Source organism: Buteo buteo, chromosome 27 (genome assembly GCF_964188355.1).
Source record: "Buteo buteo chromosome 27, bButBut1.hap1.1, whole genome shotgun sequence".
NCBI lineage: Eukaryota > Metazoa > Chordata > Aves > Accipitriformes > Accipitridae > Buteo > Buteo buteo.
This window is the reverse complement of record NC_134197.1, coordinates 9,898,517-9,912,456: the sequence shown is the minus strand read 5'-3', so window position 1 is coordinate 9,912,456 and position 13,940 is coordinate 9,898,517. Positions and strand designations below refer to the sequence as shown.

Below are 13,940 nucleotides of genomic sequence, written 5' to 3'. Positions count from 1 at the left end.
CTCCGAAGTGAAATAAGGCAAGGGATTTCCAACTGCTGTTAAAGGACAAGACAATCAGCCCAGAAGCTTGCTTCTCATTCTCTACCATCTGCAAGTAGCTCTTCAGCTGTAGTCACCTGCTCTGTGTACTGCTTTGAAAGAAATTTGTTGATTTTTCTGAATGGTCAAGTACATTATGCTGTCATGCATGAGATGCCTGAAACAAAGACCAAAAACTCATTCAATACTAAACATTCACTACCTGTAGGTTCAGATACCCTTACTTCCGCACTCCAAAAAGTAACTTAAAGAAATCTCAAACAGTCACATCTTCATGGTAACATGCAAAGCAGCTGCAACTGCCTTACCCAAAACTGATGTTTCAAAGGACTTTCAAACTAGAAATTTGAAGAAAAAATTATTCACCTCAGTACCTCAGCTACTCCTTACACTGCAAGACGTGGAACAAGTTTGTGATCTGAAATCAGACTTCAACCATCTTAATCATTCCACAGTCCTACATCTCGTAACTTTCTAAACCACAAACAGGACACACCTTCTGGCAAGGCATCTTCTATTGTTAAGCCAAAAGGTGAAACTATAGTCACATATATGTAACTATGGAGACGCATGTATCTAACAGCCAAGAGGCAATCCCACCACATGATAGCTGAGTATGTAGTTTAACATTAGAGTTCCTCTGCTGAGGCTATTCTGTGTAGTGACCTGTAACTGTCATTCAAGTGGTAATTATTGAAAGTATGTTATATTAACAGAAATACAAGTTGTGACCAGGGATGGCACGGAACCTGAATGTCCTTTGCAGTAAAGGTGGAACTTGAGCACTATTGAAGAGCTGCCTGTTGCAAGCACTATCTCAAGTAGTGTTAGAAGTCATTAAAATACCGACTGGAAACACCAGAGTCCATTTGAACAATTTATTAGTATCCTCTTTTTTTACAAGTTTTAGAAAAAGAATCCCAGGATTTTGCCTCCTGTGTGTTTTCGCCTAGCCTCCTCATGGTCCATGATGCCAGCTGAGGTTGTCAGTACAATGTACCTATTAAGAAAGAACAAACGTTCAGTTTATCATTTTGTTCTATGCTTGTGCAGAGTTGACAGCACTAACTTCATTTTTGTATTACAATAGTAAGATTAGTTTCTGTAAGAATAGGCCTAGCGGAACTAAGGTTATCAGACAATGAAAAAGAAACTCCTCTCACAAGCACAACTCTGCGGCACACAAAGGCATTTATAGGCTTCTGTTCCCAAATATTTGCATAAGTCTCAGCAAGAAGTTTTCTTGCGCATTCCCACTGTAAAGTCAGTTCAGCTGTTGTAGCAGCAGCAACTCTATAGTTTCCAGACAAAGTCTGCTTCTACTTTAAGCAGACATTTTTCTTCAGAGCAGGTAGAGTTGCCATGGTGCCAGACAGCTCCTCAACTCCGAGCGCTTTGTGTCTCTGTGTTTTGAACACTGTGCACTGATGCAGATGAATATCTGGATCTGGACTGACAACTGAAGCAGCCTTAGTCATTGCTAATGCCAACATATGGATTATCAGCATACTTCATCCACACAGCTTCGTGTCTGAGAACCTCTTGTCCTACCACTCTATAAATACTCTTAAAAATATGACAACACATGCTAGTAAGCTATATAGGTACAGCTAAAGCAAGCGGCTTATCACTGGAGCTTTAAGAACAGAAATGACAAGGAACTGTTAATCCTCCCTTTGACAGGACAGACTGGCTGAGCCTCTGAAGACTGTTCTAGCTCTGCCATCCTGAGGCACTGAGATTTATTACCCTTGACTCAAGTGAATTTTGGAAAGGAAAAACATTGCATAATACTAAGATTTTCTACATTGTGGAGGTTTGTTTAACAGAGGCTCTGAGTCTCTCATCACTTAGTATCTAATCAATTCATACACAATCAGGAAGTTCCTACTTCCATTGACCTGGTAACTTACATGACTCCTCCCCCATCCATAAACAGCTACTAATAAAATTAAAACGAGTAAGAGAAAAAAACTATTTTCCCGATAAACTGTAGAAATGGTGAAAGCAGGATTTACCAAAGCCAAGCAAAAATAGGTCCTTGCTTAGCAGTGCCCCTTTAAAACTGGTTAAAAAGAGCATTTATATTGGAGATGGATTTTTAGACTACTATCTACCTCCAGACTGATCAGAGAGGAAAGGTGTCACGGGAATCCAACTTGGGCAGTATGAAAGTGTAATAAAAACCACCACATTTTTACATACAACATTTATTTAAATCTTCTCCATACTTACCCAAACTGACGTGAAGGCAGCAGGTTGTTCTGCCACTTTTCCAAATCCTTCAGCTGAACATCAAATCTGGGACTGATTACACCACACTATAAAACAGAATTCCATTACAAACAGAAGAACTTTATAAACTGGATTAGTACTTTTGTCATTCCAGCTCACTGAATGAAGGAATTTAACAATTGCAATTGAAATATTTTTGGCAACAAAAGATTAGAATACCAAGAAGCACGCCCCATTACCCACAGTATGGAAAAGCGCTTTCTCTCAGGTAAGTTGAGACTCACACAGCTATTCAGCTTTTATTTCCTTAGCCTTACCTCCTCCTCCTTGTCTAAACAGTGTGACTTACACTGCTGCTGAAGCTAAACTAACAAATTAATGGCTAGACCTGCAAGAGCATAAAAGCATACTATAAACCACTGAAGATTATTAAGCATCCTCTATCATCAAAAACGATGTGATTACTAAGGGATATTCTACCTCTAATCATCAAAAATAGTTAGCAAAAAATACCTGTAGATTTTAAACATGGAGAAATTAACATGCATAAAAGTTACTGAAGTCTTCAAGCTAATCGTATTATTTACTGACCATGACCACTACTACCACCTCCAGCTACCTCCCTGGCTTCAATATCTTAATAAATATCCAAGAGCAGACCAGAAGTACACTTCCTGCACTGACGGACATTTTTCTGAAACAAACAACTGCTCCCTTATTGAGAGAAATGTTATATCCAGCTGTACCTTGCAAGATCTGTTACGAAATTATCCCAAAGAGTTCAAGGAACACTATACTCAAACTTGACATACATTATTTTTATTACAGACATGAAACAGTAGTAATTTGGGTGGCATCAGAATTCGCTGCCTACTACACTCAATTTTCAGCTGCAGTATTTTTTCATCGTGGAGACAGCACCCAACATATTTTGACCAAGTAATTTTTTTATTTCTTTAGTAAAGAAGCTTAATTGAATAGCTTAATTGGAAACAATGATGCACAGCAAGTCATCACAGAACTAGCCAGCTCAGTATTCTGAGACAAAAGCATTAAAAAAATTTCCAAAACACACATGAATACTTCATATGCCCCAGGAACTTAAAAAACACTAATCAACGTTAACATTCAACTTCCCTCAACTGCAAGCAAAGCCAATCTAGCAGCAGCAGAAAGGCTTATTTTCTCAACATTTACAGGTATTAAACATCAATTGGAAAGCAACTCAGTTCCTATCTCTTAAGACAAGTCTTCTAGATAGCTTAAACATCAAAGAAACTGAGAAATCACTAGGTAGCCAGAAAGCCTTCAAAGGGAGAAACACACAGCACTTGCAAGCAGACTTCCCTGAAAATGTCTTACACATTCAGAGTTTACCCAAAATGTAATTAGTCAACCATATCACTATGAATCTAGAAAAATTAACAAGCATCTGATAACCACTGATAATATCCATATTATTTTCATTCAATAAATACTACCTTCTTTGTAAGTAATTCTTTCAGAACCGGAGCAGACAAACATTTAAAAAAGTCTCATTTAAACACCTTCCTAAAGAACTGAATTCAGGAAGACAAATCCTACCTTGTTGAGTCTGCCTGTGAGATTGACAACAATCTTCCCAGCTCTGTGATCATCAATTATCTCAAATTCACCAATGTAACCTACAAAAGATCAGCAAACAGACAATTAAATACATCATACTTAGCTATGTTACTACAACTCAATTAACCCTGTTGTACAAAACTAGTTCAAGCACCTTGACTTGCTTTTAGTCAAAAAGCATCTTAACAGCATCCACAGAAACAACGGATGAGAAACAAGTCAGCGCTGTGCACTCTAGACTTACCGTGCTTCATCATCACAGTTAAAAACCGGACGATTACTTTGGAGCACGGCCTAATGAGAACTTGGCGTTTCCCACGTTTCTCTGCGTTGTTGATGCTTTTGAGAGCATCGGCTAGAACGTTCATGCGCACCATGGTGCCTGCAGGGAACAGAAGAGGCAGTTACATACACCAGCTTTTCAGCACAGAAATACTGAGCAGTGCCCTTTTCTTGAGGCTAATTTTAGACCTAGTAAGACTGACAGAAAGTTACATTAAATCTTAAAAAGCGCTCTTAAGCTAGAAAGCAGATCAAATCACACACTCGGGTATGTTCAACAGAATTCCTATCATAACAAACCAGGAAACCCGACACTTATTTAAACTTAGTGTTATCAACACGCACAAAGATTTAAAAACAACCATCTAGACACCATTTCATCAGTATGACACCTTTCCCTGGTCAATCGTTTTGGACTTTAAAACCTAGTGATGCAGAATTAGCCCTACTCAAAAACTAGGTCGTACATCCTATTAAACAGAACAGACGCCGCTCAGCTTGCTTATCTGCAAAAAACCTGCAGAACACAAGTGCAACGCAGCACTCCGGAAAGGAAACTGGGAATCAACTCTTGCGTTCTCGTGATAAAGACAGGAGCGCCCCGAGTACCACAAGGGATGACAAGACTTGATGCTGTCGCCCCACTTGTTAACAGAGCCAGTGCACCGCCAGGACAGTGCTTCTGACTGGCCCACAAGGCCATTGCCCAGGTGGCCAGGTCCTGCAGCACACGAAGGCTTTTACTACTCAGCCAGGGACGCCCGAACGAGCAGGCCTGGCTAACTGCTGCCCACGGGGCGAGGGCAGGCAGACCCCCCGTCCCGAGGGCCGCCTCCTCTCCCAGGGACCAGCCCACCGCCCGCTCCCCAAGCCCTCCCCTACCTCCTCCCAGGCCTCGCCGCACGATCCTCGCTCCCCGAAGCCCGCAGACTCCGCGGCCCGGCTCCCCCGAGCCCTGCCCAGCCCGGCCTCCCACAGCACCGGCCCGGACCTGGCTGCCGTGCCGACCCCCGCCCTCGGCGCCCGCCCCGCATCTCCGCGGAGAGCGGAGCCACGGGCAGGGGGGTGCTTCCCCCCACCCTGCACTCCGGAGGCTCCAGAGAGCGCTAGGGGAGACGCCGGCGGCCCAAAACGGGCCGGGCCGGCCGGGCGCAGCCTCATGGCCCCGGCGAGGCGGGCGGAGGCGGCCGCCGGGCCCGGATGGGGCCGGGAGGCGGCGGATGGCAGCCGGGACCCGGCGGCACCCCCCGACTCACCGGTGCAGCAAGATGGCGGAAAAGGAAGAGGCCGGGCGCCCGCGCGGGATTATGGGAGGGCCATGGGCGCGAGGTGGTGCGCGGCGCCCGCCGCGAGATCGCGAGACTTGACGTCCCAGTCGGGACCCGCCGCGCGCCAGGCCTGGCGGTCCCCATTGGCCGAGGGCGGCACGTCGCACTTCCGGAGCGACGCCTCTGCCCGGGTTCCTATGGCAACCAGAACGCTTCGCGACTAAGGCGGGGCTACGGCAGGGCCGGAGGGCCAAAACGCCTGCGGCCACGGCCCCGGCCGCGCTCCCAGGAGCCCGGGGAGGGGGCAAGGCCGCCCCGGCCAGCGGAACACCCACCACAGCCCCGTGAAGGAACCGGGCAGCGGAGAGCGGGCTCTCCAGGAGGGGGGAGACCCAGCAAACCGCCCACCCACAGACAGAACGCCAGGGAGGGACGCCCAGCGTTTTGGCAGGGGCAGCCGCCCCGCCCGGTGAGGAGTCAGGCGGGGAAGGTGAAGGTCTGAGGTGAAGGAGGCTGCGCCAAGCGATGGGTTCTGCTTCCACCGAGTCTTAACTTAGAAGGGGAACGCGGCTCTCGGGACCGCAACAGCAAAGGTAGAGCACCCCGAGCCAGCCCTGAGGCTCCCGCAGACGCTGAGCGCGTCACCCCGTCTCTTCCGATACCCGGGGATCCTCCCCGGCTGTGCCAGCTCAGCAGCGCGCTTTCTAAATAACCGCTTCAAGCCGCAGCATCTCCCCGCGCCTCAGATCCATCACAAGTTTTACTGATGGGTCTGATTTGTCCACAAGCCATCACTTCTATCGGCGTCAATCGACTACGGATGACGTTACAGCCTTTCCCCTCTGCAGCGGGAGCTGTCAGCGTACCATCACAGCTGATAAATTTTTACTATTTACAGTGAGCTATTTCCAACAAAAGGTGTTTTTCTGGTAGGACGCTGCGCACCGACTACCACATGGCACTAAAACACAATTCGCAGCCCCAGTTCTTGATTGAAAGACACATTTGCACAACTTTCTGTACATTCACAAAGAGCAAGTCTTCAAGAAGTTTCTCTTTAGTCTGTATTTACCTATTCAACAGTCACAATAGACACTGAAGAGAGTTCATTTTAATACAGTAAACTTTTAAAATGCATTAACACAGGTTTTAGCTTTTTAAAGAAAAAAAGTTCAGTTTTAAAAAAAGGAGGGAGAGGTCATAGAAAAGCACAAACAATTCAAACAGGCTTATTTACAGAGACAAACCTAGCATATTCAGGGTGATTTTGTATATAGACAACAACATTCATAACACCAAACGTGCTACATGGCTCCATGACAACAGCAGTTTTTAGAACAATCAGCTGTTAAGGTAACACACACCTTAACTCATTTTCTACAGTCTCAGTGCAATGAGTTGAAGTTTACGCTACAGCTAAATAACTGAACTACAAATTTATATATTCCAGACCCCTATCCAACAGATAATCTGTTATATGCAGCCATAAAAAGCAAACAGATTCAGTGGGTCAATGGTATCACCTTCTGCCCTGCTTTTGGGCATGCACCCTCAGGTATGATCATTCTTATTCAGCTAATTGTCCTCCTTCCACAGGGATCAGTAGTAACAAGCCTCCAAGAAGTGTAAGCTTTCAGAACTGCCTTTCATACTTGCTGTAGCCACAAATTAACGATCAGTGAAACTAACACAGTTACAGAAATGCTATCACACATTGCAATTCTGCTGTTTCTTCAGTTGGGGTACTTATTCACAGGGTCTCTTAGTTTGGTGAAGACACTTAATAAGCTCCGTACACCAAAGGTCAGGTACTTTCATATAAGATCAGCTGCAGGCTGCAGAACCCTAGTCAGCACAGCAAGAGACACAAACCAACAGCAGTTGCTAGTGATATTTTCACTTCATCAGGGAGCCAAAAAAAAAAAAAGCCAGTGAGCAATACAACTTCTATTGTCTTAATTATACATAAATTCTTGAAACTGTTCCCAAGGAAACCTTTTACAAGACTGAACAGCAGTTAAGTCTTCATTCATTTTTCTTTTCCTTGTGCTTGAGAAGTTTGTTTATCTCCCTTTTCGCCATTCCAACATACTTTGTAATGATGCCATGCTGGTTTAGTCCAGGAAACAGCAACAAGAAACTTACTAGAGAGAGAGAAAAAAAAAAAAGGGGGAATTACTTAATAGTCCTTTAACAAGCTTCTGTCACCTTGCAATTCCTTGCTTCCCTTAAGGTCCAGTAACTGCTTGAAAACAGAAAAATATAACCCTGCAACAGAAGAAAAAATCACCATACATATAAACAAAATTTACTTCTACCAGCCTCATACCATTTCACACAGCTAACAGAAAAGTTACTTCTGGTTTGCATACTGCACACTTACCAATAAGATAGGTCAGAAAGAGATTGTGAACTTGCTGTCCAATCCAGGCAACCACAGCAAGAGAAAAGAGCATGGTCATGAAGTACTAAAAAATGAAAAGGGAACAGTTACCACAGATCTGTTGGGAATTCTCCCCCTTCCCTTCAGTATCTAGCAACACTTCAACACTTAAAACTAACTTGAAGTTTGCTGGCTCTTCCACATGTGATGCCTATGCAGAGGCTTGTTAAAATTGAGATTACAGTGTCTACAATTGTATGTTCTCATTTATTTTCAGACCATCAGTTTGACAGGATGCCAGTTCTTTTCTGTCCAGGTATCCCTTAGAGTCAGACTACGCCATCCCCACTGACACAACTTCAGCCTCACATAGTACCTGAAGCTGTTTTCAGGACAGTAAATCAGTAGTTCATGCACCTAAGCTAACACATTACTAAAATCTAGTTTTCTGGACAGTTCACATACACTGGAAACGAGCTGCATTTCCAAAAATTGATCTATCCTAATAAACTCAGTTTAGCTTTATCTTAATATCAAGGGTATGCACAGTATTGCAAGTTTAACATCATGTATCTTGCCATGCCAGGTTTGAATAAGATGTGTGACTGGCATTGTCACAGCCACAACTGCCGGTTCTTGGTTTGAAATACCATTTTATTCAGACATGTGCCTTGATAAAATACTTAAGACAAAACAAAGCAAATAAAATCTTTAGACAATAGAGATGAACTCCTAGAACTCAATACCATCTTAGGCTTCTCTTCCTTCAGTGTGAAGAGACGTTTCCACCAGCCAACAATTCGGCGACGAGATTTTACCAAATTGCTGCAAATCTCATGAAATCTTTGCTGCTGTTCCGTAGTCCTTTTATTAAAGAAAAAAAGCCAAAAATAAGAATTCAAGATTTAATCTGAAATTTAAAAGATCTCCCATAGTATGCTTCCAGCAGTAAAAATTTATCCAGTGCTCATCCTGGCATTTTCTTCACTTAGTTTTGTACCTTATCTTGATCGAGCATTGTAATGCAATTGCCCATGTAACTTTTCTGTATACTCTCTTAAATTGACTTGCAAAGAGCAACAATATGCAAACCAGAAGACCACTGATTTTAATCTGATACCAGTGTGATACACACAAGTAATGCACACCTGAAACCAGTGTGTATTACTTTGGCTTTTATGTTGGTTCATTATTAGACAAGAACATTTATCCACTAGTCATCTTAAAGCAGATACACTAAAATTTACTTTTAACTCAAAATTTAGTTCAAATAAGGTTCTTCTCCAGCTTACTGTTTTTACATAAGCCTTGCCTTTCTTCAAATCTGTTTCAATCACTTAGTCACATTCATACTCTCTGCATTACTCTTTTCCTTCATTGTATTTACTACTGCCACTCTTTCCAAACATATAATCCAATACCCTTCTTCATAATTTTAGTTCTCAGTATCTATTATCCATTAATTACTAAAAACTAGTTTAGCACAACTAACTAGCATCCTTAATGGAGAGCAAAGACTGTGCCTACTCCTTCAAGAGTCCTGTTTTTCTAGAAGAGAAGGAACAATAAAGGTATGTTGTAGTAGTTATCTTTTAGAAAAAGAAGGATGAAGGACATCTTGCTAGTATCCTCACTTCATATACTATAGAGATTGCCAACTTCTTACTACAATGACCCTGTAAAGTAATCATTTAATATCTGCAAGTCCAATATCCATTTTGATGAAGTTCATAATTTATTTACACTTCAAGAAGCTGTTTTAAATCAAGCTTTTCTCACCATTTATTAGAGCCAAAGATTCTAGGTGCAAGAGCAGGAACAAGATAATCAGCCAAACAGAGGAACATAACAAAACAGGAGACACCTGAAAGAACTGATGGGTCCAAGTAGTAGATCATCCTGCAGAAAGAAGGTAACAAATGATTTCTGGACACTCAGACACTCAGACTCAGTATTTATACTAGACATATTTAGTCTCCTCTTCAGATTGGCTCAGGATGTCAAACAGTAGGCCTACCCTCTTGCCCAACCTCAAAAAAATTTCCAAATTTGCTCCTATTACTAATAAAAAGAGGTTTAAGTACTTCAACACTATTACAAAGAAATACAAATAAAAAAATGCAATTTTCTTAATGCACAAGATAAGAAAATGCTACAATACAACAAGCATAGTCTGAAGTTCAGTAGAAGTAAAAATTCATCATTATTGCTCTCTCTGAAGTTGACATCTAGCGAACTTAAAACACTGACTGGGGGAGAAGGATGAGTGAGTGAACGTATGAAATAACCAGGTAGAGAGAAAGCTCTAATCTTGTTGGTTCTTAAGTCAGTCACAAAATTCAGATCCACTATGGGTTGTCATTTCTCTGTCTCACCTGTGAGAGCTAACCAAACCTGTTCTGGACAAGGAGACTTAAATTTCCAGTGTTGTGCTTTTACATAATAAGCGTGCCATCACTCAAATACAGCAGTATGGGTACTGGACAAGAACTAGCTCATCTAATAAGTGTCTGTTAACACTCAGCCATGCCCCGTACTACTTATTTGCACTTAACAGAACTTCCTAAACATTGAAGTAATAAAAGTAAAGAAATGACAAAGTAAAGGCCATTGCAGGACCAGTCTTTCTATACATCTGGCACACTGCTACTGTGCTGAATGTTCAAGTTCATTTTTGATGACATACCAATTGAGAATCTGAAGTAGTTCTATTTCCTCAAAGTATTATTCAACACAAGATCTTTCCTGCTATAATCACAGAATTTATAACAGAATACCGTGAAGTTCATGCAATTACCTCTTTTAAAAGTTACTTTTCAGTTTCATTTGATTTCCATACCCCTCACCTCCCCTGAAGACCATAAAATTTATATTATCCAGAAGACAAATTATCCCTGCCTCACCTGGTTCAACATTTATTTTTGTAACTTTCCTCTTCTCCTTACTCCAAAACCACATGCAGCTGGCAAACTCCACAGCTGGCATGGACACTTATCTCTACAGGGCAGGTTGGGGTCATCCTGACTACTACCGTGTTACGTAAAAGCACGTACAAGTGCCTCCAGCAAGCCAGTTCTGTATCTCCAATCCAGAGACAGGCAACATCCTCCCATTCTGTTGACTGAAAGTTACCTGCAGTCTTTCCTTTTCCTCCTTTCTCAAAGGACAGGACAAAGAATGTAAAAAAAACAAGTTGTGCAAAATTGATTGAACTCATCCTAAACACCACACCGAAGATGCAGAATAGGAAAGTCTGCCCTATGGAAACAAGTTTTCCATAATGATATTGCTGCTGGTTTGGGGAAAAAAGCCAAAGAAGGTAACAGATTTGACTAAGAAACAGGATACAAAGGATGAGGGCAGAATATGAACACACCAATGAAGAACATACAGCTGAGCATGGTAAAAAACTACAGCAATCGTTGCTGGCAAACAGCTTTGGCAGAAAGCACTGCACCCCCTCTGAGCAGAATGTGACTTGTGTTACTTCCTGTTTTCAATACTCAAGATTTTTCTTTTCAACAAAGTTCACACGCATTCAGAAACTGAACCTGGAGTAAGAGCCTTCCTATTAGATTTTTTAAAGGTGTCTTACTAATTTACTGAATAGGTTTGCTACCAGCCATGAAAGTGCAATGGTGTTCCAGGCTCCGTCCACAAGCAACTTACAGAAAAGAAAAGGAAACAACACTCATCAGTGCCAGAGGAAACCAGGCTCTTTCCCAGCGAAGAACTTTATCAGTCATCAAAATCACCTCTCCCCATCCTTGCAACTGCTCTTCCAAGCTAGCAGTTTCTGCAGCCTAGGCAAAAAGAGAAGAAAACTCTTTTATTACTAACCAGAGTATCAAATTAATTCCCACACTTCAAGTAACTAAAAAAGAAAGTCATAATTAAAGACCCCAGTCACAAATCTTTCCAAGTAATTAAATTACTAGTAATGTTGTAAGCTTTGTACGCAGTTATGATATCGTAGCAGTAATGCTTTAAAATAGTCAAGATCTTAACAAAGCAGCAGCACATGCTATTAGACCAAATGATACCTCCTCCCACATTTTGCCAAGGTGTTTTCCCCCAGTCTCCCATTTATGGTACTCGCTCCCCTCAGGTTAGTAGAAAGTCAAGTTTTAAAGTCTAGCTAAAACCTCTCGAGTTTTCAGTGTCAACATCTGGAAGATTGCAACATGAGAACTATTTAAAATACATGTATTTTCAAAGACAACTCTACCACATGAAACTGAAGCTTTCTAGCTGCTGTCCAACACCAATTTTTTATCATATGGAAGATGGGTAAAAACTCAGAATCCACAGTAGAGGAAAGTTACCCGACAGATGACATTTGGACTACAAAGAACATTTTTCCACAGGTTTCCCAGGACAGTGATCAGGCAGCCTTTAAACTCCTCCTCTTATGTTATTCCTATGTTCCTCCCTACACATCTTCTGCAAGGAGGCCCCATCTGCTCTGGCATCAGCTTGCTATGCAGTTCACCTGAGGTGTTCCACATTTAACGTACCTTGTCCCACTGAGGAGAAACTATTAAGCTGATAGAGAATAGAAAACTCAAGTAACCATGAACAGAACTGATCACTGCCCAAGTAGTAAGAGGTGAAAAGTCATCAAGACCTGCACATGAGCTGTGCAGAGACAGCAGGGCAGGTTTCATTGTCAACTGCATGCTACACTTAATCCAAATGAGAAGCCTGACACCACTAAAATAACAAGGACAGCTGAATGCAGTTATCATGGTAAAGCATAGTTTTCTTGTGTGATACCATTGGAAACTATTTGAAAACTACAGTTCAGGACCAAAAAAAAAGGGGGTGGGGTGTAGAAAACCATCTGACAAGCTGCTGAACACCTTCCAGTTGTTGTACCTGTTTCATGTTATAAACACAAACTGCCACGGGGCGGGGGGGGGGCAGGGAGATGCATTTCTCCAGAAGACATTTTACAACAAACTCTTTCGCTTTATTACCTCTGGCTGTCTGCATTTAACATCACAATCAAGAGAAAATTTAATGAGAAACAGACTGGAATATAACAGTGTTATTAATAGCAACCTGCCTCTGTCAGCCTAGCAGACAGCTATTGTAAGTTGTTTTCCCATTGGGCCAGGTAGAAAAAACTTAAGTCAGCTTTTGTCCACATCATCTTCATTCCAGAGCCCATCAATTAATAGTGTTTTTTCATTAATCAAACAACATAAAGTTTCCATAAATATGAACTTCTGCTCCATAAGGGGCATCCCTCCCGAACATTGCATGTATTTTTGGCAATATAGCCCCGCACACTTGTTCTGCAGAAATTCGAGCCTCCCTTCCACCTCTGCACTACTGACAATTTCTCTCTGCATCTCCCAGGCTGTACAGCTTCCTGCTGCAAGAAACAGCACTGATCAATAATGCACTCAAACCTTTCCTTTCTTCAACCTGTTCACATGCTTTTGCAGCGATTCTCCCATTTCCCACGGCAGCCATTTGCCGTCATGGAGATAAAGATACCTATCCTTGTATTTGTTTAACTTTTTAAATATTGAAGCCCCCCACCCTCGGCACGCTGAAGTTAAGCTAATCATCCAGCTCCTGCCACTCTCCTGCATCGCTGAAGCATTCGGTAACAGGGCCGAAGGATGTTGACACACAAAGACGTGAATATTAAACGCAAGCCCTGCACATCAGGTAAAGCCAGATGTTATTTATGAGCTCTGGCCTGCGGGCAGCAGAACAACAGCCGTGCCCGCTCCCAGGGAGGGCGCACAGCGCAGCCTCGTCAAACCCAGCCCCCGCCAGGCCCCAAGGCATAACCCGACCCCTGCACGGGAACCTTTTAGAGGCAAAAGCGAGCGGAGAGAGGTAATTCCTCCGCCTGTCAGGAGCTGGAGGGCCGAGGCGGCCCTCGCCAGCAGGCCCGGCTCCCCCGCCTCCCCCAGCGCCGGCAGGGCCGAGCGGCCGCCGGCCCTTTCCCCAGCCACTGGGAGGCAGAGCACCTCCCCGCCGCCAGCGCCAGCCCTAGACCCCAGCCCCAGCCCCAGCCCTCACCAGCTGGTAGACGCTGTTATTGTCACCCTCCGCCATCTTGCGCGGCCCCTGCACCACCGCCGCCCCCCGCCGGCCGCGCCCTCCCG

At 43.3% G+C, this 13,940-nt stretch overlaps 2 protein-coding genes across 2 annotated transcripts; both read right to left on the bottom strand.

The window, feature by feature from the left end:
* Positions 1–903: 903 nt before the first annotated feature.
* On the bottom strand, positions 904–5,542 carry RPS15A (ribosomal protein S15a). Its single transcript, XM_075058538.1, has 5 exons — positions 5,418–5,542; positions 4,124–4,261; positions 3,859–3,938; positions 2,275–2,360; positions 904–1,039 (listed from the first exon to the last, which is right to left on the bottom strand). Exons 2-5 carry the CDS (start codon positions 4,254–4,256, stop codon positions 946–948), a joined length of 393 nt encoding a protein of 130 aa, XP_074914639.1. The 5' UTR covers positions 4,257–4,261; positions 5,418–5,542; the 3' UTR covers positions 904–945.
* Positions 5,543–6,520: 978 nt separating this feature from the next.
* On the bottom strand, positions 6,521–13,940 carry ARL6IP1 (ARL6 interacting reticulophagy regulator 1). Its single transcript, XM_075058454.1, has 6 exons — positions 13,855–13,940; positions 11,482–11,615; positions 9,592–9,711; positions 8,559–8,676; positions 7,813–7,897; positions 6,521–7,573 (listed from the first exon to the last, which is right to left on the bottom strand). Exons 1-6 carry the CDS (start codon positions 13,888–13,890, stop codon positions 7,455–7,457), a joined length of 612 nt encoding a protein of 203 aa, XP_074914555.1. The 5' UTR covers positions 13,891–13,940; the 3' UTR covers positions 6,521–7,454.